General features: G+C 38.5%; 2 protein-coding genes across 2 annotated transcripts; one reads left to right on the top strand and one right to left on the bottom strand.

The window, feature by feature from the left end:
• The first annotated feature begins 1839 nt into the window (after positions 1–1839).
• Positions 1840–4988, top strand: LOC128869234 (uncharacterized). The gene is made up of 2 exons (XM_054111767.1): positions 1840–2321; positions 3455–4988. The coding sequence occupies exons 1-2, from the start codon at positions 2101–2103 to the stop codon at positions 4002–4004; spliced, it is 771 nt and encodes a 256-aa protein (XP_053967742.1). The 5' UTR covers positions 1840–2100; the 3' UTR covers positions 4005–4988.
• A 10850-nt stretch (positions 4989–15838) lies between these two features.
• On the bottom strand, positions 15839–16833 carry LOC128870319 (putative nuclease HARBI1). Its single transcript, XM_054112929.1, has 4 exons — positions 16335–16833; positions 16179–16282; positions 15968–16115; positions 15839–15903 (listed from the first exon to the last, which is right to left on the bottom strand). Exons 1-4 carry the CDS (start codon positions 16477–16479, stop codon positions 15839–15841), a joined length of 462 nt encoding a protein of 153 aa, XP_053968904.1. The 5' UTR covers positions 16480–16833.
• Positions 16834–26624: the final 9791 nt, after the last annotated feature.

The raw sequence follows: 26624 nt of genomic DNA, 5'->3' as shown, positions 1-26624 counted from the left end.
CGACAGTTTTCGAAGAAATAAACAACCTCAGCCAGAGATACAACAACCGACTTGCCACTCATCCGAATAACCGAGCAAATAACCTTTCTAGGGTTTACAGCGATTTCTTCTTTAGCATATTGGCCCTGCACAGTTTTTGGCTTCTGTAGGAAATCAAATTGACGAATAGCCGACGGCATTTTGCAAAGTATTTGCTTGTGCATTTTTATGTTCCCTTGATAAACGAAAATTTATTCAATTTGTATTTTCAAACAAAGGTGATGAAGAAAAAATTATTGAATATTTATTATATGCGCCAACATTTCAAATCAAAGTAACTTTAATATTTTGATTTAATTTAAAAAAATACATTATAAAACGACCTCTCACATTTTGGTATGTGCGTTTTAGTAAATTTAAAACTAAACAAATTTGATGAAAATTTTTTACCAATTTTTTGAGTCGAAATTAATTCATAGCATACAAGTGTTTTGGTATATCGACATATGTATTTAGATTTGAATATGCATTTATTTGTTCCTTTGGCAAACCAAATTTTTTTCAATTTACATTTTATTACAGGGAATAATAATATACATACATTTGTATGCATGCATTTTCTAGATAGTATAAAACTTTAAAATAAATAAAGGAAAACTTCAAAGAAACGTATTTGCATATACATATGGGACAACTAAGTTCAATTGTATCTTTATTAAATATAGTGTTGCACGCATATGTGTGCACTGAAGCAACATGACCTACCTCACGAGCATCGCCTTATATTTCATGTAAATAACCGAATGATCAAATTCCTGCCTCACAAATGCTAAAACAAATTTCTTTTCAATACTCATGTACATATTTGTATGTGCGTATGTACACTTGGTGCCCATATCCCTTCAAACAAATCACAAAATTCTGTATACAAAACGCTTCATTACCAGGCACACAGGAAGATGGCATATGCAAATATAAATATGTGAAATTCAAGCAAAACAATGCTTATTAATATACACATATGCATGTGCATACAACCGCACACACAGGGCAGTCACTTTATTCCTCAAAATGCGTATGTCTTTCAAAGCTAAAATTCTGTGCCTAGCGACTACAAGAACAAAATGCAGTCATAGACGCAGGCGTTGCGGCCATCATTCTAGTTGCCATAGCGCTGAATAGTCGCGGCGGCGCCGAACAGTTTCAACTATTGTACTGTACAACAAAAACTCAACATCAAAAAATTCATTGATAAATTCGAGCTTATACTTCTAAGAGCAAGTACTTTCATTCATAAAACGAGCCGCCCATATGCCAATTTTCTCGACTATTCGAAAATAGTCAATATTGGAATATTTCGCGTAGAATTATTTGCCAATATTTGATAAATCTTGAATTTTTGTCAAGTCGAGTGCCCGCGGCATCGTACATACCTATGTATGCACCAATATATGTATGTAAATATGTCTTTCTAAATGCTCGACAGCCGCAGCTGCTGTGCGCCAAGTGCGCGCATGAGCATACAGTAAGTTGCAGAAGAAAACAAGTAGCTTAAAAAAAAGGTCTGATTCGAACATTTTAATACTAAGAGAAAATTTGGAAACAATTATTTTATGTTAACTGATAGTAGGCAAATAGGTAATTAGTAGATTACTTTACGTATGTAGTTCTTGAATTGATAAAAAGTGCAGAAAACCTATGCATATATCTGCAAAGTTAGAAACTTACTCTGAAATCAGAGCATTTGAAGGTGCCTGTAAACATGTCAAGGTTACTGCTACAAACAATGCTGTGCCTATGAATGTGCGCTGCGCCTTTGAATACGCGCTGGATTTCTTGAGCACTTTTAGGGTAGATTCACACTATGGTGCCGATCACGGTTCGTTCTCGGTCTAGTCCCGGTTCGGTAAAATCTTTCGACATCTACATTTGTGTTCTTACATCGGTCCAGTCGCGATTCATCGTTCGTCGCGTGAACACGTAAAACAGATCTTGTGCATTTTTTCGCCAAAAAATGGCATTCAATTTTGATCTTGAAGACTAAGCCGTTATGGCTATCCTGCTCGACGAAGAAGACAAAGCTGAACAACCACAAAAAAAAAAAAAATAAGAACAAGAAGAATGTGGATCCATCCAAGTTTAATAAATAGAAAAATCGAAGGAGAATATCATACTTTGTATCGTCATTTAATAGACGATGAAGAAAAATTTTTGCAATACTGTCGAAAGGATTCAGGAACGTTTGAAATGATTTTAAGAAAAATTGAACATAAAATTTTGAAAAATAACACGACTTTTCGTGAAGCTATTTCACCACGAGAGAAATTGTTGGTATGCTTAAGGTAAGCGATTATTTTTATTATGAAATTTTTAAGTAAGATGGAATGAATATTGAAATAACAAGATTAAACAAATTACATAAAGTACATTGTGCAATATATGAAAAAATTTTAACTTCTATTATTACTGTTGTTTGACGGTGGGAACTGATATAAATTTGTTGAATACTGATCTTCAACTGGTTGATATTGTGGCGATGGTGATAAATGATGTGATGTGCATTGCGACAAATCGACAAACGTTGATGATGTTGATTGGGTTGATGCGAGTGGAGCAGCTTCCTGTTGATTCATGTATGAATGTTGAGACGATGGGGTTGAACATTCACGGGGAGAAGAAATATTCGTGGCAAAAAAATTGGACGATGATGATGAAGTTGAAGACGCAGATGGAGCAGGTGATGCGACAGATGATCGTTGGCCATGATAGTTTGTCGGTGGTGGCAAAAATGGTGACGAACTGGACGCTAGATATTTTTCTTCCATTTGATTTACTATGGTAAATACTTTTGTCTTGACTATATGTTGGTCAATTGGTGAAAAATTTTTGACTGTAGTAGCCATTAATGAAAAAAAACTATCCATCGGATGAATTGCGCGTTCTTGATTTTTTTTTTCTAAAATATACTTCATCAATGTTGATGATGCATTTTCTTGTTGTATGTTGCCTTGTTTATTTTTTACTTTTGAAGCTACCGGTGTGGCCTTAGTAAATGTATTGACAATATGCCCTATTGGTTCAACTTCATCATTTTCATCAAGCTTTCTAGCAGAGCTGGGTTGGGCATTCGATTCCTCATTCTGTATTTCACCAGTTCTCTCAGTTTCATTGTCAATAATTGAAGATGTTCGAGGCCTATCAATTTTATCAAAGTCGTTGAGAAATTGCATTTGTTCACAATATCGCCATTTTGCAATTTTTGACGCTGCTTGGCCACTTTTAGTTTTCAATTTCGCTAGATATTTACGATATTGAGCTCGGAGCGATTCCCAACGAGTCTTGGCACCTGTAATTGGAAAATGGAGCAGATGAAAAATAAAACAGTATGACATGGTCCACAATATTAATCAGTTAATTAATCTTATGATTATCGTTAATAATTAATAACAATTAAGTAATAATATTTTTTTTTCAGATTTTTGGCTACTGGGGATTCCTATAAAACAATTGCTTTCAGCTACAACCTAGGCCATTCGACAGTACAAAGTATGGTTCTTGAAGTATGTGCGGCAATCAACGAATGCTTATTGGCAGAATATATTCCTGCTCCTTCTCGCGAAAAATGGCTACAAGTTGCTCATGAAATGTGGACAATGTGGAATTTTCCAAATTGTTTGGGAGCATTAGATGGCAAGCATGTAGTTATACAAGCTCCTGCTAATAGTGGATCATTGTATTTCAATTATAAAAAAACATTTTCAATAGTATTATTAGCACTGTTGGACGCTAATTGTAAATTTATAGCGGTAGACATTGGGTCCTATGGTAAAAATAGCGACGGAGGTATTCTCGCTAATTCTGCATTAGGAAGAGGATTGGAAAATGGAACGATGAACATTCCAGAAGACTCTCCACTGCCAGGCACAGAAATACTAGCTCCTTACGTAATATTGGGAGATGAAGCATTTCCATTGAAAAAAAAATCTAATGAGGCCTTATCCAGGATTGAAAAATGTAGAAGATAATGAAAAGAGAATTTTCAATTATCGTCTATGTCGAAGAAGAAGATTAGTAGAGTGTGCTTTCGGTATATTGTCGCAAACCTTTCGTATCTACCAGAGAAGACTGATAGCTGATCCCAGGAATGTAACATCGATTGTTTTGACAACGTGTATTTTGCATAATATTATGAGAAATGCCAGAATTATTAATAACGAAAATATTTCGACTTGTACTAATACCGATTGTATAAGAAATTTGAGGGGACAAGGTGGCAATGCCCAGGCCGAAGCGTTTCAAACAAGGGAAATTTTTAAAAATTTTTTCAATTCTCCAATAGGTTCAGTACCATGGCAAGCAGATCGTATTATGTGGTAGAAAGTAGATATTTCTTTATAGTGTAAATGATTCCGTGATAATTATTTGACTTACCGTTTAGTTCTATTGCTCGTTCTATTTCGTCCCATGTTTTTTTTTTATAATTGTTGTCACTATAATATTGTGACTGTAGGACATAAATTCCAGGCTTACTTTTGACAAGTTCGATGAGCATTTCATCTGAAAAATGTAAATAAATGGAATTTTCATTCACGTCATATTGATTACTTTATTATCTTGAATACTGATATTGATCGTTATTTTTTAGTTATTCACCATTTGAATAAAACTTCAAAATTTATAATAAATCCTGTATGCAATTACTTACCTTTTTCAAAAGACCAAGATTTTTCAGCTGTCATTGTAAAAACTTCGATCTGCACTCCTTTGCTATTGTCGAAAGACTGAACCGAGAACGCAACGTTATTCACACTATCAGTACAAGTCGCGGCAAGTTCGATCACGCTCCAGCAAAATATTCTTCGAACTTGATCGATGCTGGAGTGTGACTGTACCGAAACTTGAACAGCACGGATAGTGTGAATACAGTCATTGTTTTTCGTTTGTGAATATTTTACCGGACCGAGACTGGACCGAGAGCGGACCGTGATCGGCATCATAGTGTGAATCCGGCCTTACCGTTTTATTTTGAGCTGTGGCTGGTGAGCATACATAAACACAGCATATACATATGCGCATATGTATATAAATTCACAAATTTACATTTGCATATGCCACATTCCAGTGTGCCTGGAAATGAAGCGTTTTCTATAGAGGATTTTGATTCAGTTGAAGGGATTCAACAAAGTTTTACAGACACCAGACAGACAGACATAACATATGTATATAATTTTGGATGATTTGGAAAAATTCAAATATATAGGTCATATTTAAAAGCTACCTAACATTCTTTGCTTCTAATCACCAACAAATTCTTATCGACTGCTGCTAAATTTACATAATTCAGCCCCTTACTGTTAACTTTTGGTGAAAAATGTGTCTGTGGGGAAAAAGTCTTCGCGAGACGAGTACCCCTCGAAATTCCATACGCTCCTGTCATTGAGACTTCTCTATACATTAACATTCTCTGCATTAACGTTCTCTGTACCATGCACACGGGAAGAAGGCATATGCAAATATAAATACATATGTGTATTGAATTCAAGCAAAACAATGCTTAGTAATATACACATATGCATGTATTCCATTTACCTCCTTCTCTATATCCATACAAAATATATATCAAACAAATAAAATTAAAATTTAGTTTTGAAAAATGCAAGCATTACATCAGTATTTTCTTATGACGTTGTCACGTTAAACTATCGTCAGTAAACCGACTTTACAGACAACCTCTTTTTTTCATAGAAATTTATATAAAAAATGACCAAAAAATAAAAAAAACATTAATCGTTTGTTCAATCACCACTGAAACTCCCGTTATGAAAAAATTACGCACCAAAAAAATTGTCTTATTCTTCCAAAATTACCGTTTAAACAAATCTAAATAATCTTTTTTTTCGTTTGATGCGACATTTTACTTGCCTAAAATTTTTTTTTTGTTCAATCACCAATGAAATTAAAACAAATCTCAATTTTCAAAATATTTTATTTTCATTCGAAGTACTTTTTCCCCTTTTAAAATTAATCTATAATTAATACTTACTCTCAATTTTTGTTTGAAACACAATTCACTTAACACTTCCTTCACAATTCTTAATAGAATGAAATGTTCTTTTTTTGTTTGCAATTATGATACACTATCGTCACACACCATCCTCTTCTAATTAATATTATGAAAAGAGATAAGAAGTGACGCCAAAATTATTTGCCCATACAAATGTACGAACAAATCAACTTTTAAGACATAAAAACATTAGCTTACAACAGCTGATCTGCTATTGAAACGCATAAACGAATACTGTGAAAACAAAATGAGAAACCCCTTGAGAGTAGGGTCACAACACTGGAGAAGGCATTTAGTAGGGCCTGCCCCATAAAATCTAGCAAAAAATCTCACCATCCTTGGTGGAGCAGTGAACTCTTAAAACTAACGGAAAAATCTAGATCAACGTTTAACCTCAGCTACTCGACAGGAAATTGGGAATTGTACGGAGAGAGTCGGAGACAGTACAAGAAGGCAATTAGAGCCGCGAAGAAAGAGAGCTGCAGGGAATTTTATTCGTCAATCGAATCCATCAGGGATTCTGCTAGGCTTAGCCGTGCTCTGTTCAAAGATCATTCAATGGCTTCTTGGGTCAAGAAGTATGATGATACTTGGACTGCTCCGACAGAAGAATCGGTAGAACTTCTGCTAAATACGCATTTCCCGGTGTGCAGCATCCACGAAAGTGGGAGGTGAAATATCAGGCGGAGTTAATGTATTCCGCAGCATCTTGCAAAAGAAATAATTACGAAGGAGAAAGTTCCATGGACAATTAAATCTTTTGCACCGTTTAAATCTCCGGGGCCAGATGGGATCATTACAAAGATGTTACAGGAAGCCATGAACTGTATCCTACCATGGCTAGAGGAAATTTTTAAAGTGTGTTTAAACATGCGTGGTCATATTGCAAATAGTTGGAAACTAGTCAAGATCGTACACACATAATACTGGGTACTGGGTATCGATCTTGGGTCCCTCAAGGTTCTTAAGTTGAAGTACGGGTGCCGTCCTCACCTACATCTGGGGCGAATCCACTTCCGTGGCTAGGATAAGGTGGAGGACAAAGCGTAAATATACTCAGTCTCATGACTGAAGTAATATTTACACAGATAAATCTGCAGCATAGCAAAGCGTCTACGGCTCTCTTGTGCCGTAGGCATGCAAAACTGCAAACAAACCCACACATAATACTTATACAAGAACCATGGGTATGTCACAAGCATATCTGTGGTCTAGGTGCTATGTCGTGAGGACAAATACTTCATTGTGAAGGGAATGTGAGACCGCGAGCATGTATTATCATGCCGAGGTTGATCGAACACACGATGTTAAAAGAGCTATGCTCCGGAGATATCGTTGCTGCCAGAATAAAGTACTTGAAAAGTGGGAACAGTGTCGAAGCTATCATGGTTTCGGCCTACCTACCCTACGACTCTTTACAGCCACCTCCTTCGAGGGAGCTAAGAGAAGTGGTCAAGTACGCAGAATCCAATAATCTGGGGCTAATAGTGGGCTGTGATGCAAATTCACAGAGCATTGTGTGGGGAAGCAGCAAATGCAACCCCAGAGGTCTCAAGTTACTGGATTTTATCCTGTCATCCGATCTGGTCATTCAAAACACTGGTAACAAACCAACTTTTGTGACCAGAAGGAGACAAGAGGTGATTGATTTAACACTTACCAATAGGTCAGTTGGAAATCAAATCAACCTATGGCGAGTTTTGGAGGAGGACTCTCTTTCTGATCATCGTCTTATCGAATTCCGACTGGGAATTGACACAATATCAATACCTTCCGGTAGGAATCCTCGAAATGTGGACTGGGACAGGTATGGTGAGCTTGTAACAGAGCGATTACCAAACCTGAAAAAACTCAAATCAGCATAAATGATTGAAGATGCTACTAAGAAATTAGAAGGTACTTTAATCAATTGCTTTGAGGAACTGTGTCCACTCAGGCAAAGCAGACAGGGGAAAGCGGTTCCTTGGTGGAACCCTGAACTGTCGAAGCTTCGTGTACGGTCCAGGAAACTTCTTAATAAGGCCTTGAAGAGCAAAACAGAAGAGGGCTGGGCTAATCATCGACTTACACAGAGAGAATATAAGAAAAAAGTACGGCAAGCCAAACTTGGATCCTATAGAAATTTCTGCAGTAACGTCGAAGAAATGAGGGAAACAGCGAGACTTTGTAAGGTCCTTCATTTAGACCGCTCAGTAAGGCTGGATTCCATTTGAAAACCTGATGGGCGTGTTCGTGGGCATTGAGGGGGCTTTTGATAATGGCACTTTCGGCTCGATATGTTCTTCTACCGAACGACACGGAGTTAATCAAGCCATTATAAAATGGATGTATTCCATGCTCTCTGAGAGGCTGTTAACGGTTGGTGGGAGCAGTGACGAACAAATCACAGTCAGGGCCAAGCAAGGATGTCCCCAAGGAGGTGTTCTTTCTCCGCTGCTGTGGTGCTTCGTCGTAGACTCTCTATTAGTGGAGATGCAGGAACTCGGTTTTCACGTCCAAGCATATGCGGACGACGTCTGTGCGCTAACATCAGATAAATCCTTAAGGAGGCTTTGCACGAAAGTGGAGAGGATTCTTGACAAAATCGATGATTGGTGCATGAGACAAGGTCTTTCCGTTAACCCGAACAAAACAACCATAGTCTTGTTTACGAGAAAACGGAAATTGGATGGACTCAGTCTTCCAACACTGAAAGGTGTGACACTTGGTCTTTCCAACGAAGTTAAATATCTAGGAGTAATCTTGGATAAGAAGCTGACTTGGGAGACACACGTTTCACTGAAGGTGAATCGTGCATTGAAGATTTTTCAGCAATGCCGTAGAGCCTTTCGCAAAACTTGGGGTCTGAAACCTGCTGTGGTCCTATGGATATACACAGCACTTATCAGACCAATCATCACTTACGCTTCTGTGGTCTGGTGGCGACGGAGCATGGTTAAGTCCACAATCCGGGAACTATACAGGCTGCAAAGTGTATGTTTATGCATCACGGCTGCCATGAGTACAACCTCTGGTGATGCCCTAAATGCTATGCTTGATTTGCTCCCCCTGAATCTTAAGATACAACAGGAAGCAATAAAAGCAATGTGTAGACTCCATAAATATGATTTCTGGCACGAAGATGGAACTTCGGGACACAGAGAAATCTTTAAGTTGATGTCGGAGCAGTATCTACTGTTTTTGGCACCTAAAGATGACCTGATACCCACAGTTTCATTTGGAAGGAAATTTGATGTCACGCAATGGAGCAATCCAGAATGCATGCAGGGAGGTTTGGCGGATATTTTCTTTACCGATGGGTCCAAGAGTGAAATAGGGTCTGGAGCCGGATGGTACTTAAACGATAGTAATAAGTATCACTATGCTATGGGGGGAATGACAACTGTTTTCCAACCAGAAGTTTTTGCCATCCTAAAAGTAGCCGAATGGATAATCGAGAGGAGATGGAGTGGGAAACAGATTGGAATCTCCAGTGACAGTCAGGCTGCATTGAAGGCCCTGGAGAACGCGAAGCAAACCTCAAAGATTGTTCAAGAATGTAAGAAGAAGCTTAATTCTGTCGCAAGACAAAACAGGCTTGTACTTATATGGGTTCCGGGACACTCCGGTGTTCAAGGAAACGAAATTGCCGACGAATTGGCCAACCGTGGATCAGCGGTGAACCACAGGGGCCAGAGCCAATAATCGGAATCAGTCCCGCAGGAATCAAGAATTGGATCAACGATTATGTAGGCAATCTACATAAAGAGCGATGGTCCGGTCTAGAACGCTGCAGAACTGCAAAGTGTTTTGTGACAAGTCCGAACAGAAAACTGTCAAACTTTCTACTAAAACTTAGAAGGAAAGACATTCGGTAGATGGTCGGCATCATTACAGGACACAACCCATGGGGTCAGCATATGACCACCATTGGAATTATCGAGGACCCGGTATGCCTGTCATGCTTGGAGGAGGCGGATAGCACTGAGCACTTTCTCTGCGAGTGTCCTGCCTTTGCTAGAGCGCGACTACGAGTATTGGGTTCCGATGTCATGAGAATGAGTAATATTCGTTCTCTAAAACTTGAGGATATTTACAGATTTGCCAAAGAATCTGGAAAATTTTCACAGGACTAACTATCTCTATGGAGGATGGTTCCATGTGTAGAAGTCCACGCAAGTGGGGAAAGTTACTGATCGCCATTCACTTGGGAATGGCCAGGACGATTCTTCTGCATATGGTTCAAGCAGCTCACAACAGCCGGGATTAGCCCACGTATCCTCTGGGTAGCTTCCGAACACCCGTTCGGGAGTGAGCTAACGTGAGAAGGCGAAACATTCCAGGATAGCTGGTTATGCGTTGGGTTTGGGACCCGCCACTTAAAAATTCCCCCCAATGAAAAGTTTGAAAAAGCCTCGGATGAGACCTCCCTATACTGATGACGACCCCTGCAAACGAACTAAGGACTATGATTTGAGGGCATGCACTTGAAATGTCCGGTCCCTTAATGGGGAAGGTGCCTCTGCCCGGCTGGTTGATGTCCTCGCGAGAGTAAAGGCTAACATCACTGCCATCCAAGAGATGCGATGGACGGGGCAAGGAAAGAAAACCATAGGACCTTGCGACGTCTACTACAGCTGCCATGTAAAGGAGCGCAAATTCGGTGTCGGATTTGTTGTGGGAGAGAGACTTCGTCGCCAAGTACTGTCGTTCACTCCGGTGGACGAGCGTCTCGCAACAATCCGCATCAAAGCGCGATTTTTTAACATATCGCTGATTTGCGCCCACGCCCCGACGGAAGAGAAGTACGATGCGACCAAAGATTCTTTCTATGAGCGCCTGGAACGCTCCTATGAGCGCTGCCCCCGCCACGACATAAAAATCGTGCTTGGCGACTTTAACGCCAGGGTGGGCAAGGAGGGAATTTTTGGCCCCACAGTCGGAAAATTCAGCCTGCACAACGAAACATCCGGTAACGGACAGAGGCTGATCGACTTCGCCGGGGCCCGAAACATGGTAGTCTGCAGCACCAGATTCCAGCATAAGAAGATTCACCAAGCCACCTGGCTGTCTCCTGATCGAAAAACGCGAAACCAGATCGATCATGTTGTGATAGATGGAAGACACGCTCCTAGTGTATTAGATGTACGTACGATCCGAGGACCCAACATCGACTCGGATCATTACCTTGTTGCAGCCAAACTGCGCACACGCCTCTGTGCAGCAAAAAACGTGCATCTACCTACGCAAAGAATGTTCGACATCGAAAAGCTGCAATCACAACAGACAGCCAGAAGATTCGCCACTCGACTCTCACTCCTGCTCTCAGAGAGCACTGCCCAACAAACCGGCATCCACCAACAATGGAGCAACATTTCTCGTTCTCTACGTACCGCCGGCGAAGCAGAAATCGGATTCCGGCGAGCCCGAAAAAACAATTGGTACGGCGAGGAGTGTCATGCTGCCGCAGAAAGAAAGGATGCCGCCTATAGAGCCACGCCGCGATCGGGCGCAACGCGAGCCATGTGGGACCGCTACAGAGAGCTGAAAAAGAAAGAGAGACGTATTATCCGTAAGAAGAAACGAGAGGCCGAAATACGTGAGTGCGAAGAGCTTGAGATGCTGGCCAACAGGAACAACGCCCGAAAATTCTACCAGAGAGTTCGGCGGCTTACAGAAGGTTTTAAGACCGGGGCGTTTTCCTGTAAGAACAAAGACAGCGATCTGGTGACTGACGTACAGAGCAATCTTAAATTATGGAGGGAACACTTCTCGAACCTATTAAACAGTGACAGCTGCGCATGTCACCGAGAAAGTGAAGATCCCGATACCCCAATCGTTGACGACGGAATTGTCGTTCCGTTACCCGATCATGACGAGGTGAGAATAGCGATAACGCGGCTAAAGAACAACAAAGCCGCGGGCGCCGACGGACTGCCAGCTGAGCTATTCAAACATGGCGGCGAGGAGCTGGTAAGGTGCATGCATCAGCTCCTATGCAAAATATGGTCGGATGAAAGCATGCCTGCCGATTGGAATTTAAGTGTGCTCTGCCCAATCCATAAGAAGGGCGATCCTGCAATTTGTGGCAATTGCCGCGGGATTAGTCTTCTAAATATCGCCTATAAGGTTCTAGCGAGCGTATTGTGTGAAAGGCTGAAGCCCACCGTCAACCAACTGATTGGACCTTATCAGTGTGGCTTCAGACCTGGAAAGTCTACCATCGACCAAATATTCTCAATACGCCAAATCTTGGAAAAGACCCATGAAAGGAGAATCGATACACACCATCTTTTCGCCGACTTCAAAGCTGCATTCGACAGTACGGAAAGGAGTTACCTGTATGCCGCGATGTCTGAATTTGGTATCCCCGCAAAACTAATACGGCTATGTAAGATGACGTTGCTCAACACCAGCAGCGCCGTCAGAATTGGGAAGGACCTCTCCGAGCCGTTTGATACCAAACGAGGTTTCAGACAGGGTGACTCGCTGTCGTGTGACTTCTTTAACCTGATGTTGGAGAGCATCGTACGAGCCGCAGAACTTAATTGCTCAGGCACAATTTTTTATAAGAGCGTACAATTGCTCGCATATGCCGATGATATTGACATCATCGGTCTTAACAACCGCGCTTTTAGTTCTGCCTTCTCCAAACTGGATAAAGAGACAAAGCGAATGGGTCTGGTGGTGAACGAGGACAAAACGAAGTACCTCCTGTCTTCAAACAAACAGTCGGCGCACTCGCGTATCGGCACCCACGTCACTGTAGACAGTTATAATTTCGAGGTTGTAAAAGACTTCGTTTATTTAGGAACCAGCATAAACACCGATAACAATGTCAGCCTTGAAATCCAACGTAGAATCTCTCTTGCCAACAAGTGCTACTTTGGACTAAGTAGGCAACTGAGCAGTAAAGTCCTCTCTCGACGAACAAAACTAACACTCTACAAGACTCTCATCATGCCCGTCCTAACGTATGGCGCAGAAGCGTGGACGATGACAACATCCGATGAAGCGACGCTTGGAGTGTTCGAGAGAAAGATTCTGCGTAAGATTTTTGGACCTTTGCACGTTGGCAATGGCGAATATCGCAGACGATGGAACGATGTGCTGTATGAGCTTTACGACGACATAGACATAGCGCAGCGAATAAAGATCCAGCGGCTTCGTTGGCTGGGTCATGTCGTCCGAATGGATACAAACGCTCCGGCTTTGAAAGTATTCGATGCGGTACCAGCTGGTGGTAGCAGAGGAAGAGGGCGGCCTCCTCTGCGTTGGAAAGATCAGGTGGAGAAGGACTTGGCTATACTTGGTGTGTCAAACTGGCGCCGGTTAGCACGAGAAAGAAACGACTGGCGCGCTTTGTTAAACTCGGCCAAAATCGCGTAAGCGGTTATAGCGCCAATTAAGAAGAAGAAGAACTATCTCTATCTCTGTCTCTATTCTTTCCTATCTCTTTCTCTGATACTTTTCTCCCTCTCTCCTTGACTATCTACCCCCTTTCCAGAGCTTTAAATACAATGGGCTCTTTAGCCTGAGTGTTTTAGGAGCCACCAAATCTCCTGGTGCTCCTTGGCTCGACCTTTTCAAATTCAAATTCAGTCAAGATCGTCTTCATTCTCAGAATAGGCAGGAGGGACATGAATCAACGAAGGACTATAGGCCAATAAGTCTTTCGTCGTTCCTGTTAAAAACCTTTGAAAGGCTTTTGGATATGTGTATATCTCAGAAGCTCTTTGGAGAGCTCAGGTATATCAACTGCACAACATATTTACCTCAAAGGCAAATCTGCGGAGACAGCGCTTCACGAGGTAATCCGAACAATAGAGGGCTCTCTAGAGAACCAACATTTTACCATGGCGACATTCTTGTATATAGAAGGCGCTTTTAACAATGTTAGTACAGATGCCATCCAATGGGCGTTAATAGACTTAGGGTAGAAAATTGCATCAGTAATTGGGTCATCTCTACGCTAGAAACCAGGATCATCAAAGCTAATATGGGTAATATCTGCATAACCAACAAGGTCCACAGGGGCACTCCACAGGGAGAGTATTACCTCCACTTCTCTGATTATGCGTTATTAGTAAAGTCTTAACAAAGCTTAATAGAGGTGGGGTAAAAGCGGTGGCGAACGCTGCTGATTTGGTATTAATGGCGTCAGGACTGTGTCCTAATACGATCAGTGGGAGCATCCAAAGGACGTTAGACGAGCTTAATTCTTGGGCCACAAGCTCTGGCCTAAGTCTAAGCCCGCGTAAAACAGGGCTCGAATCATCACATTCGCGAACGTACCACTCGTCACTGAGAAATGCATATTTCGGAGTATGGCGTACGTGAACGTACCTTCTTATTGCAGTTTCGTATGATGACAATTGTGAACGAGTGCTGAACGTACTCGATTGATCGTACTGTCATTCGAACACCGACAGCCGCTCGTAAACGACCAAATTAAAGCAAAGATGTAAGTAAATTGTAAAAATATATAATTAAATATGGTTTTTATAATAAATTTATTATCGGACGAATTTTAATAAACTCAACCCCACCCAAAAAGATCTGATGGCGGAGTATATGGCCAACAACCCCGGCTTGGCAAAAAACCAACTGCCGAATACCGCGCAAGGCAGATATACGACAGGTAGACTGTGGGAGGAGCTGGCAACGAAATTGAATGCTATTGGGCCCCCAGTTAAAGATGCCAAGATGTGGAGGAAGGTGTGTATATAAATGATATATATTACAATATTTTGAAAACTTATTATTATTCTTGGTTTTTATAGGTTTTTGCTGATCAGAAGTATCAGGGGAAAAAAAGCTTTCTTTCAACAAGGCTTTTAAACAGCGGACTGGTGGAGGACCTTTTACCGAAAAGGTGATTACTGCAAGTGAGGAGATACTAATCGAAGCAGCTGGACTTGAGGCTTGTGTAGAGGGAATCCAAAAAAGGAGGAGGCAAACTCTTGTCACAGCTCCTTACCAGGCCCAACAATATACACTCCTGTCTGCACCAAAACTCTGCGAAGCGGAACACCGGGGAAAAAGAGTGGACGTGACGAGAAGCTGGCGTTGCTCCAAGAAAATTTTAAATCTATGCATGAATTCCAAAGGAGGTGGACTCAAAATTGGACAGACTGGTGCTAGCGCAAGAGAGAATGCTGGCAATAAAAGAGGGGAGACATCGCATCCAGCAAACAACGCGCGAGATTGACCTTGAAATTAAAAGACTGCAACTAGAAGCCCTACGCGACAGCTTAGGGAAATAAGTACCTGTTATTTTATATTTTAGTTTTAAGTATTCATTGGAGATTTTATAAGGTTTTGGATTTTATGTGATTTACTTTTGTATTCTTTAGTATTTAAGTATTTACGACTGACGAACATTTTTATGTGATAAATAATGTATGTGATAAAAATATATAAAAAATTAATTTGCATATCTTTTTATTTCACTTAAAGTATAGGACAAAGGCATATGTATGTGTACATATATTTTTAATTTCGAGAAAAATTTAGTAAGGAATATCTTATTTGGTCTCCTATTGTTTGGCCTATTATAGTGAGATGATTTGCTTCACCGGCGTCGATTTCAAATGAATGGTCAGAGTCATAATTCTGAGGATTGTAGTTAATTTTAAATTTAATGCAGACGTTGTGTAATACAGCACATACGTTAGCAAATCTTGCCACTTTTGTAGGATGGTATCGTCCTCTCTTGCCATATCCTAAAATTCTCCAGCGCCCTTTTAGAATTCCAATGCTTCTTTCAATAATGCATCTTGCCTTGGAGTGAATATCATTGAAAATTGCTTCACTTCAACCATCCAAAGCGTTTCTATAAGGGGTTATGCACCATGGTTCAAGGGGGTAGCCAGAATCCCCTGTTACAAAGTAAATAAATCAGTGGAATACACGTTGCGAAGATTTGAAGGATTGGGAACATACCTAAAAGCCATGAGTTATCCTGCCTATTGTCCTGAAATCGTTCTTCCAAAACTCTTCTCTGGTCTGAATGTTTCCAAATGAAAACGTCGTGAGCTGCACCACCGTATTGGCAATTGATTTCCAAAATTTTGTAGGTGTGGTCACATACCTAGTAAAAAGATTGTAACAAATATCACATTTATTCAAGCAATATATTGTAATAGCTACTTACTACCATTGCGTTGATGCTATGATAGCCTTTCCTATTGAAGTACATGTGCACGTTTGCTGTAGGTTTTTGCAAGCCGATGTGAGTGCCATCAACGCACCCTATAACTAAAAATTTACTATAATTAGTAAAAATATAATTTAAGTTGTCTGTATTTACCTCCAGGTATTTTGTACTGCTCCACAAACCACTCCTTGCAGCTAAGTGAATCTTCTGGCGCAAATCGTATTAACTGCGGGCATAACTTCCTTTCCATTTCTTTCAGGACGTGGGATGTTAACTTCGAAACAGTGCTCTGGCCCATACCGATCAAATAGTCGCTGCCAACACTGTGCTGGTACCCACCGCTGGCCAAAAGTGAAAGGGTAGCTGCCAATTGTAGCACTGGAGGCACCGCTTTGGTGTCTGATTTCGTTAAATTTATTTCCTGTAGAACAAATTCAAAGGCCTCTTTGGTCAGACGGAATCGTTTATGTAACCTGCAACGAAAAATTCGTAATTGAGCTAGAATATTTAACTATTTACTTACTCACGCTGTGGGAGTGCCAAAGGATTGCTCTATTCTCTTAGCTGCCTCCGCACTATTTTTTCTTCTCCATCACTTTCACTGGAACTCACATATAAAAAAAAGTCGGATCCATGGTTATATTCTATTTGTTATATTTGTATTTTATTTGCAATTTTATAGTTTTTCAGCAGTTTTGACAGTTCCACATCTATTGTGACCTAAAAATACGATCCAAGGCAATGTGGAACTCGAAAACTATTGTGAATTGAAAATAAACTACGACCCGTCTGCATTCGTTTGTTTCAATGCGATTCAGCTTATACGATTGACGTGTCGCGTAATTTTCTTTCGTATGGTTGTTGATCGGTGCACGAATGTTATGATTCGAGCCCAGAACTTATGCTTTTCACCATCAGATATAAGGTACTCGTACCAACTTTTACCCTATCAAATATTAAACTCTCTCACTATCACCCAGCGCAAAGTACTTGGCGGTAATTCTGGACTTCAAACTTAGCTGGAAATTATGTGTCGAAGACCGGGTAAGAAAGGCAGAAATTGCTTTATATGTCTGTAAACGTATGCTTGGAAGAAGATGGGGTCTCCAACCTAAGCATACATTATGGCTGTATAAGACGGTTATACAACCTATTTTATCGTATGGTTCGGCAGTTTGGTGGAAAGCTCTAGGGAGAGACTGGATATAGTCATGCTGTAAATAACCGTTTAATAAGTTGGTAACGAGGATGTGGCAACAAAATGGTGCGGAAGCGCCTGGAAGAATCACCACTTTAGCCAACCAACCAGACGTAAAGATTTGATTTCCCATGTAGTAGGATGCAAAGATGATCCAGAAGTGAGTCTTTGTTGTTTAAATGCTTTAACGATGATCGATGCTGACGCCAAAAAGCTATTAAAACTCCTCCTCTTCTTGACAGGCCTATTTTTTGGGAGTCTCGGTCTTTCCGGTATACATTAAAAAGATTCGAACCACATGTCATAGTGCAAGTGAGCACTCAAATTAAATAGAGTCTTAGACTTAGTTCTAAGTCCGGAACCATTTTGGAAATAAATACTTACACAGACTTGGACTTGGAAAACACTCTTGCATAGTAACATTCATATTCGACTGTTAAGTCGATTCTGCCAGTGCAGCAGCATGTGAGCGATTCGATGCAATTACATCAACGGAACCAGCAGGCAATAGAGGCTCTCGTTTGGTAATAGAGGCTCTCGTTTCTTTGCTGAGGTGTTCGCATTTTTGGTTTGGTTTCACATCTTTGCTTGACACTCACAAGCAAGAAATTCTAATAAATGTTTAGCCAATAAGTAATAAATTCCGTGTTATTGTATCATATACTCAATAAACATATATATAAATACTAATAACATACTAGGATCGCCCGTACGAAATTTCGACGTTATATAAATACGGAGAGCAAAATTTAGTCATTCCTTTGTTTTTAGTATTTTTCTTATTGCCAAACAGGCTAACCTAACCCTTTTTATATTAGTATTTATAGTCATAAAAAAAAATTGAAACATATATAAATGCATAGCTTATGTTGAAACTTTTTACATGATATTTTGACGTGATAACGTCTTATAATTCGATTTAGCTGGCTGCACGCACGAAAAAATGTCTCGTTATCTTGCTCAATCGTCGTTATCTTGCTCATTCGGCGTTATCTTGCTCATGGTCTTTACCTTGCTTGAACTGCATGCGAAAGCGCGGAACGAACGACAAAGAGCACAATCGGCCCCCGCATTCGGCAACGTTCGCCATCTGGCTCTCTCCTACTTAAGTGAGCATATATATGTATGTATATGCGCATTTGTATATAAATTCACATATTTGAATTTGCATATGCCTTCTTCCCGTGTGCATAGAGAAGTCTCAATGACAGGAACATATGGAATTTCGAGGGGTACTCGTCTCGCGAAGACTTTTTCCCCACAGACACATTTTTCACCAAAAGTTAACAGTAAGGGGCTGAATTATGTAAATTTAGCAGCAGTCGATAAGAATTTGTTGGTGATTAGAAGCAAAGAATGTTAGGTAGCTTTTTAATATGACCTTTATATTTGAATTTTTACAAATCATCCAAAATTATATGCATATGTTATGTCTGTCTGTCTGGTGTCTGTAAAACTTTGTTGAATCCCTTCGACTGAATCAAAATCCTCTATAGAAAACGCTTTATTTCCAGGCACACAGGAAGATGGCATATGCAAATGTAAATTTGTGAATTTATATACATATGCGCATATGTATATGGTGTGTGTATTTATGCTCACTAGCCTCAGCTCAAAATAAAACGGTAAAACTTCTCAAGAAGTCCAGCGCGCATTCATAGGCGCAGCGCACATTCATAGGCACAGCATTGTACATATACACATATTTACATACATATATTGGTGCATACATATGTACGAAGCCGCGGGCTCTCCACTTGACAAAAATTCAAGATTTACCAAAATTGGCAAATAATTCTACGCGAAATATTCCAATATTGACTATTTTCGAATTGTCGAGAAAATTGGCGTATGGGCGGCTCATTTTATGAATGAAAGTACCTTGCTCATAGAAATATGAGCTCGAATTTATCAATGAATTTTTTGATGATGATGTGATTTACTTTTGTATTCTTTAGTATTTAAGTATTTACGACTGACGAACATTTTTATGTGATAAATAATGTATGTGATAAAAATATATAAAAAATTAATTTGCATATCTTTTTATTTCACTTAAAGTATAGGACAAAGGCATATGTATGTATGTGTACATATATTTTTAATTTCGAGAAGAATTTAGTAAGGAATATCTTATTTGGTCTCCTATTGTTTGGCCTATTGTAGTGAGATGGTTTGCTTCACCGGCGTCGATTTCAAATGGATGGTCAGAGTCATAATTCTGAGGATTGTAGTTAATTTTAAATTTAATGCAGACGTTGTGTAATACAGCACATACGTTAGCAAATCTTGCCACTTTTGTAGGATGGTATCGTCCTCTCTTGCCATATCCTAAAATTCTCCAGCGCCCTTTTAGAATTCCAATGCTTCTTTCAATAATGCATCTTGCCTTGGAGTGAATATCATTGAAAATTGCTTCACTTCAACCATCCAAAGCGTTTCTATAAGGGGTTATGCACCATGGTTCAAGGGGGTAGCCGGAATCCCCTGTTACAAAGTGAAAAAATCAGTGGAATACACGTTGCGAAGATTTGAAGGATTGGGAACATACCTAAAAGCCATGAGTTATCCTGCCTATTGTCCTGAAATCGTTCTTCCAAAACTCTTCTCTGGTCTGAATATTTCCAAATGAAAACGTCGTGAGCTGCACCACCGTATTGGCAATTGATTTCCAAAATTTTGTAGGTGTGGTCACATACCTAGTAAAAAGATTGTAACAAATATCACATTTATTCAAGCAATATATTGTAATAGCTACTTACTACCATTGCGTTGATGCTATGATAGCCTTTCCTATTGAAGTACATGTGCTCGTTTGCTGTAGGTTTTTGCAAGCCGATGTGAGTGCCATCAACGCACCCTATAACTAAAAATGTACTATAATTAGTAAAAATATAATTTAAGTTGTCTGTATTTACCTCCAGGTACTTTGTACTGCTCCACAAACCACTCCTTGTAGCTAAGTGAATCTTCTGGCGCAAATCGTATTAACTGCGGGCATAACTTCGTTTCCATTTCTTTCAGGACGTGGGATGTTAACTTCGAAACAGTGCTCTGGCCCATACCGATCAAATAGTCGCTGCCAACACTGTGCTGGTACCCACCGCTGGCCAAAAGTGAAAGGGTAGCTGCCAATTGTAGCACTGGAGGCACCGCTTTGGTGTCTGATTTCGTTAAATTTATTTCCTGTAGAACAAATTCGAAGGCCTCGTTGGTCAGACGGAATCGTTTATGGAACCTGCAACGAAAAATTCGTAATTGAGCTAGAATATTTAACTATTTACTTACTCACGCTGTGGGAGTGCCAAAGGATTGCTCTATTCTCTTAGCTGCCTCCGCACTATTTTTTCTTCTCCATCACTTTCACTGGAACTCACATATAAAAAAAAGTCGGATCCATGGTTATATTCTATTTGTTATATTTGTATTTTATTTGCAATTTTATAGTTTTTCAGCAGTTTTGACAGTTCCACATCTATTGTGACCTAAAAATACGATCCAAAGCAATATGGAACTCGAAAACTATTGTGAATTGAAAATAAACTACGACCCGTCTGCATTCGTTTGTTTCAATGCGATTCAGCTTATACGATTGACGTGTCGCGTAATTTTCTTTCGCATGGTTGTTGATAGGTGCACGAATGTTATGATTCGAGCCCTGAACTTATGCTTTTCACCATCAGATATAAGGTACTCGTACCAACTTTTACCCTATCAAATATTAAACTCTCTCACTATCACCCAGCGCAAAGTACTTGGCGGTAATTCTGGACTTCAAACTTAGCTGGAAATTATGTGTCGAAGACCGGGTAAGAAAGGCAGAAATTGCTTTATATGTCTGTAAACGTATGCTTGGAAGAAGATGGGGTCTCCAACCTAAGCATACATTATGGCTGTATAAGACGGTTATACGACCTATTTTATCGTATGGTTCGGCAGTTTGGTGGAAAGCTCTAGGGAGAGACTGGATATAGTCATGCTGTAAATAACCGTTTAATAAGTTGGTAACGAGGATGTGGCAACAAAATGGTGCGGAAGCGCCTGGAAGAATCACCACTTTAGCCAACCAACCAAAACGCAGAAATTGCAGCCAGAATGAATACCCACAAGAGCTGTTGCATTATCAACATGCATCTTATACAAATTATCTCGACTGGCCGGTAGAATGTAACTAGCACAGACGTAAAGATTTGATTTCCCATGTAGTAGGATGCAAAGCTGATCCAGAAGTGAGTCTTTGTTGTTTAAATGCTTTAACGATGATCGATGCTGACGCCAAAAAGCTATTAAAACTCCTCCTCTTCTTGACAGGCCTATTTTTTGGGAGTCTCGGTCTTTCCGGTATACATTAAAAAGATTCGAACCAAAATATTCATTTTCTTTAAATTCGGCATTTAACCAAGTCTCAACAAGAACATGTGTATGCAGAGAACGTTAAATATAGAGAATTCTCACGAGCTACGAATGGTGTGAATTATCAAAAATGAAGTCTAACCGCCGCCGGGGTGGGGTGAAGCTTTTAAGGGGGGGGGTAAGGGATAAAAATCGATTTTTTTTTTTTGCATGTTATTGTAGTAAAACATTTCAAAAATACCGTGTTAAAATTTTAAGTCAATCCGAGCAAAACTTTTTAAGTTATAGAGCATAAAGCCGAGCCGCCTCAAACATCTGCCGAGACGCAGCAGTTGCGCGCGTAGTCCGTTACAAACTTTAAACGCGGTTTTCTCGAACCTTTTTTTTTAAAGTGCGTAGTCATTGGCATTTGAAAACTACTCAACCGATCCTTTTGAAACTTTGCACACATATTTTACATATAAAAAACCTCCCCCCAACGTTTTTTTTCGCCATTTTTTTTTATATTAAGGTGGTTTTACACCTACAAAATGGCTAAATTTTTTCGTCAAAAATCACTTTTTACTTCAAACGACTACCAAATGGCTGAAAATGAAAATAAATCGTCAAAATAAACGTTGGGGGGAAGTTTAACTCATACTTTAACTAAATTATTAGATTTTTTTGATTTCAGATGATTCTACGCTGAGATATGCTGATTACTGCAAAATGTATTTTTGAAAAGACGTCTACGTAAATGTGCTCTCATTCGCTCATTTTGCAATATTTTTCCATGAAAATTTTATCAAATATTCTTGAAATGTTACTTTATAATATGCAACAACTTTTAATAAACTGACTTGAACCGTTTCGCTACAATAAATTCATGAAAAAAGTGTTTTTTTTTTAGCGTTTATCCCTTACCCCCCCCTTAACAGAGATGTTTTACAGCCTCTGTAGGAAATCAAATTGACGAATAGCCGACGGCATTTTGCAAAGTATTTGCTTGTGCATTTTTATGTTCCCTTGATAAACGAAAATTTATTCAATTTGTATTTTCAGACAAAGGTGATGAAGAAAAAATGATTGAATTTTATTATATGCGCCAACATTTCAAATCAAAGTAACTTTAATATTTTGATTTAATTTAAAAAAATTCATTATAAAACGACGTCTCACATTTTGGTATGTGCGTTTTAGTAAATTTAAAACTAAACAAATTTGATGAAAATTTTTACTAATTTTTTGAGTCGAAATTAGTTCATAGCATACAAGTGTTTTGGTATATCGACATATGTATTTACATTTGAATATGCATTTATTTGTTCCTTTGGCAAACCAAATCTTTTTCAATTTACATTTTATTACAGGGAATAATAATATACATACATTTGTATGTATGCATTTTCTAGATAGTATAAAACTTTAAAATAAATAAAGGAAAACGTCAAAGAAACGTATTTGCATATATGGGACAACTAAGTTGAATTGCATCTTTATTAAATATGTATATGTTGCACGCATATGTGTGCACTGAAGCAACATGACCTACCTCACGAGCATCGCCTTATATTTCATGTAAATAACCTAATGATCAAATTCCTGCCTCACAAATGCTAAAACAAATTTCTTTTCAATACTCATGTACATATTTGTATGTGCGTATTACACTTGGTGCCCATATCCCTTCAAACAAATCAAAAAATTCTGTATACAAAACGCTTCATTACCAGGCACACAGGAAGATGGCATATGCAAATACAGTGCACTCGCGATAACTCGAACTAATTAAAACAGGCGCTGTTCGATTTATCGAATTTGTTCGACTTATCAGTTGAGTGTGCTATGTTAAAAAAACAGTCATCGATATCGATTTTTCGATCGATTGTTGAAAATGGAAGCCAGTAGAAAATTTCTGTAGTATAGTTTCGTTATACGAATTACATTTTGGTCCATTGGCTGGATCAATGGTGTCACATTCGGCGGCATAAACATAGTTAAAATTAAACCATCCTCGGACTTTAATTCGATTTCGTTGGGATGTGATGGGGCATTATCAATTAGAAGAAGAGCCTTCTCAGGTAGTCCCCATCTTTCAAATTTTTTCTTACCTAAATGTTAAAGTCATTTAACTTGGTTAAAAAAATTGTTTTAATGAATCTGGATTTTACCTGCGGCACGAACGAATTATGAAACCAGTCTTTGAAAATCGCCGAAGTCATCCAGGCTGATTTGGAATTTTTGTACTCCACCGGACAGTTAAAATTTTTGAAAACACGAGGATTTCTTGCTTTGTCAATAACGAGAAGGTTAAGCTTATGGTTTCCGGTAGCATTAGTGCAAGCCATAAATTGCCTTATCTTTCTTTTTTATAAGACTTATGGTGGACTTGGCTACCCCATATTCCTTCGCTAGAGAAGTAACACTACGTCCACGTTTAATTTTGTTAAGGACTTCAGCCCTCTCTTTTAATGTTAAACACTTCAACCTTTTACGATCCATTACTCACGTGTACTGATATACTACAAATGACAAATTTAAAGCAATTTGGTCAATGCAAAATGTTGTTCCCAGAAAACTAACGGGATATTAACGCCGAAATATTCATATGGACAATACACTAGTATACATATAATTTATATACATATACTATTACATATGTATCTATGTACAAAATGTACATGTTTGAAAAGAATGTGTGTACAAATAAATTTGTTTTTTTGTTCGAGTTATAGCGCTTTTTTATTGTTCGAGTTACAAAGAAGTCAATAGGGAAAAAAATGTGTTCGAGTTAGCACGTCGTTCGACTTAGCGGCTATTCGAGTTACCGCGAGTGCACTGTATAAATATGTGAATTGAATTCAAGCAAAACAATGCTTATTAATATACCATACTAGCGTACGCTCGCCCGCTTCGCTAGACGATAAATTCAATGATTTGCTGAAAGAGAATAAAATTAATACGAAACAAAGCAAATTCTTTGATACAATTTCATTCGAACTTTATTGTAACACTTTTTGGTAGACAACGTTTTTGGTTTTTTCATCTTTCGCGTGAATAATGACGATGGTTTGCCAACTCGTGAGCAAGCTACATACAATTGTCCATGAGAAAAAATTGGGTATTCTAAATTAATACCGCACATTTGTAGAGACTGTCCTTGCGCCTTATTAATTCTCATAGCGAAGGCAAGGCGAATAGGGAACTGCAAACGTTTGAAATCGAATGGTAAATCCGCCGGAATCAGTGGAATTCAGGGTATCAAAATGTCTTCTCCTTTGTACTTCCCTTTCAAAATTGTTGCTTCGATAACGTTACCCATTAGCTTCTTCACAGCGAGTCTGGTACCGTTGCAAAGTCGGGGCACATTACTATTGCGCAGCATAATAATCGGTGCTCCAATTTTTAATCGTAAATTATGAGGTGGTAAGCCTGGCAAATCGAGTGAGTTTAAGAATTCAGTTGGATAATTTACGACCTCATCTTAATCAGTAATAGTGTCCATTGACTTATACGCAACTATGTCACCAGGTATTTGATCTAAAATAGCTGAATTTATATCATTGACGTCCTTATTTTTCCCAGCTAAAATTGCTCTTTCGCTGAGTCAATCATGGTTTTTGTAATGTTGAACTATGTTTGGAAATACACTCTGTATCAATGCCTCTTTAGACTGTGCAAAAGTGCAGAAATTGTTAGGCAATGTTATCATTCCTGTTGTTTTTGAAAAAAGGTTTATTTTTTTTGGTTAAAAAGTGTTTTTTGAAGTTTTGAAAAACACTTCGCTCTAACAAATTTCTTCTCAGTTAATTGCTGAAAATTAAATATTTTGAAAAAACAATTTTTTTTTTAATTTAACGTTTTTGAGAAAATTTTGTTCTTGAAAAAATTTCATACTTTTGTAAAAGTTTAAATTGATTTGTTAAAAAAGATTTTTGTCCGCTTTGAAAAACACCCCCTCGAAAAAATGTATTCTCTATTAATAGTGGAATATGAAATGCTTTGAAAACACCATTTTTTTTTTAAATTTTGTTTGGTTTTCAGAAAATTTTGTTTTGACAAAATTTCATACCCTTGAAAAAGTTTTATTTTATTTTATTTGTTTAAAATTTTTGAAATTTTCTTTTTTGTAATTTTAGAAAAACACCTCTTCGAAGAAATTTCTTTTATCTTTTTGAGGAAAATTTGGGTTTGAAAAAATTTCATGCTTTCGAAATTTTTTTATTTTACTTTATTTCTTCAAAATTTTTTAAAACAATTTTTTTTATAATTTTCGAAAAACACCCCTTTGAAAAAATGTTTTCTATGTGTCATAGTGGTATTCCATTAACTTTTAGGATTATAGTCAAATACTTACAAATATCTACGCTTTCACAAATAGCAACAATAAACAAATTTCCTCAAAACCAAAAAATTTACTTTTTTTCTAAAAAAATTCTAAACAAACAACGTAATAAATTTAGAATTTTGTGTTCACGAAAAAACAGTATTGTTTTTATTGTATTAACTGAAAACCAAAATGTTGCAAAAAATCAAAACAAAACTAAATTATTTTTTTGTGTTCATTTGGTCCATATGTTCCATAAAAAGTTGATATGGTAAATAATATGCAGGGTCTGATACACGCAAATTTCCATTGACCATTATAGTGACAAAATTATCGATCACCAATTCCAACAGGATTTCAAAATCAGAGTTGGAATGAGTTGTTGTGTGGTGTACTTCTGAAAAAAATGAGAAATAAACAAAATAAATCTAAAAATTCGAATTCTAACTTTATCTTGTGTATGTTCTTATTACCTTTGAATTTTTCCAATGAAGCACCATTCATTTTAAATTTTCCAAGATTTTTTTTTATCATTTCGCGTTTCTTTCCTTTTTCATTCGATTCCAACATTTGTTCATAGCCGAAA

The sequence above is a fragment of the Anastrepha ludens genome, chromosome X, assembly GCF_028408465.1.
Source record: "Anastrepha ludens isolate Willacy chromosome X, idAnaLude1.1, whole genome shotgun sequence".
Lineage (NCBI taxonomy): Eukaryota > Metazoa > Arthropoda > Insecta > Diptera > Tephritidae > Anastrepha > Anastrepha ludens.
Note: the sequence above shows the minus strand (reverse complement) of the source record. Positions and strands in the feature narration are given on the sequence as shown.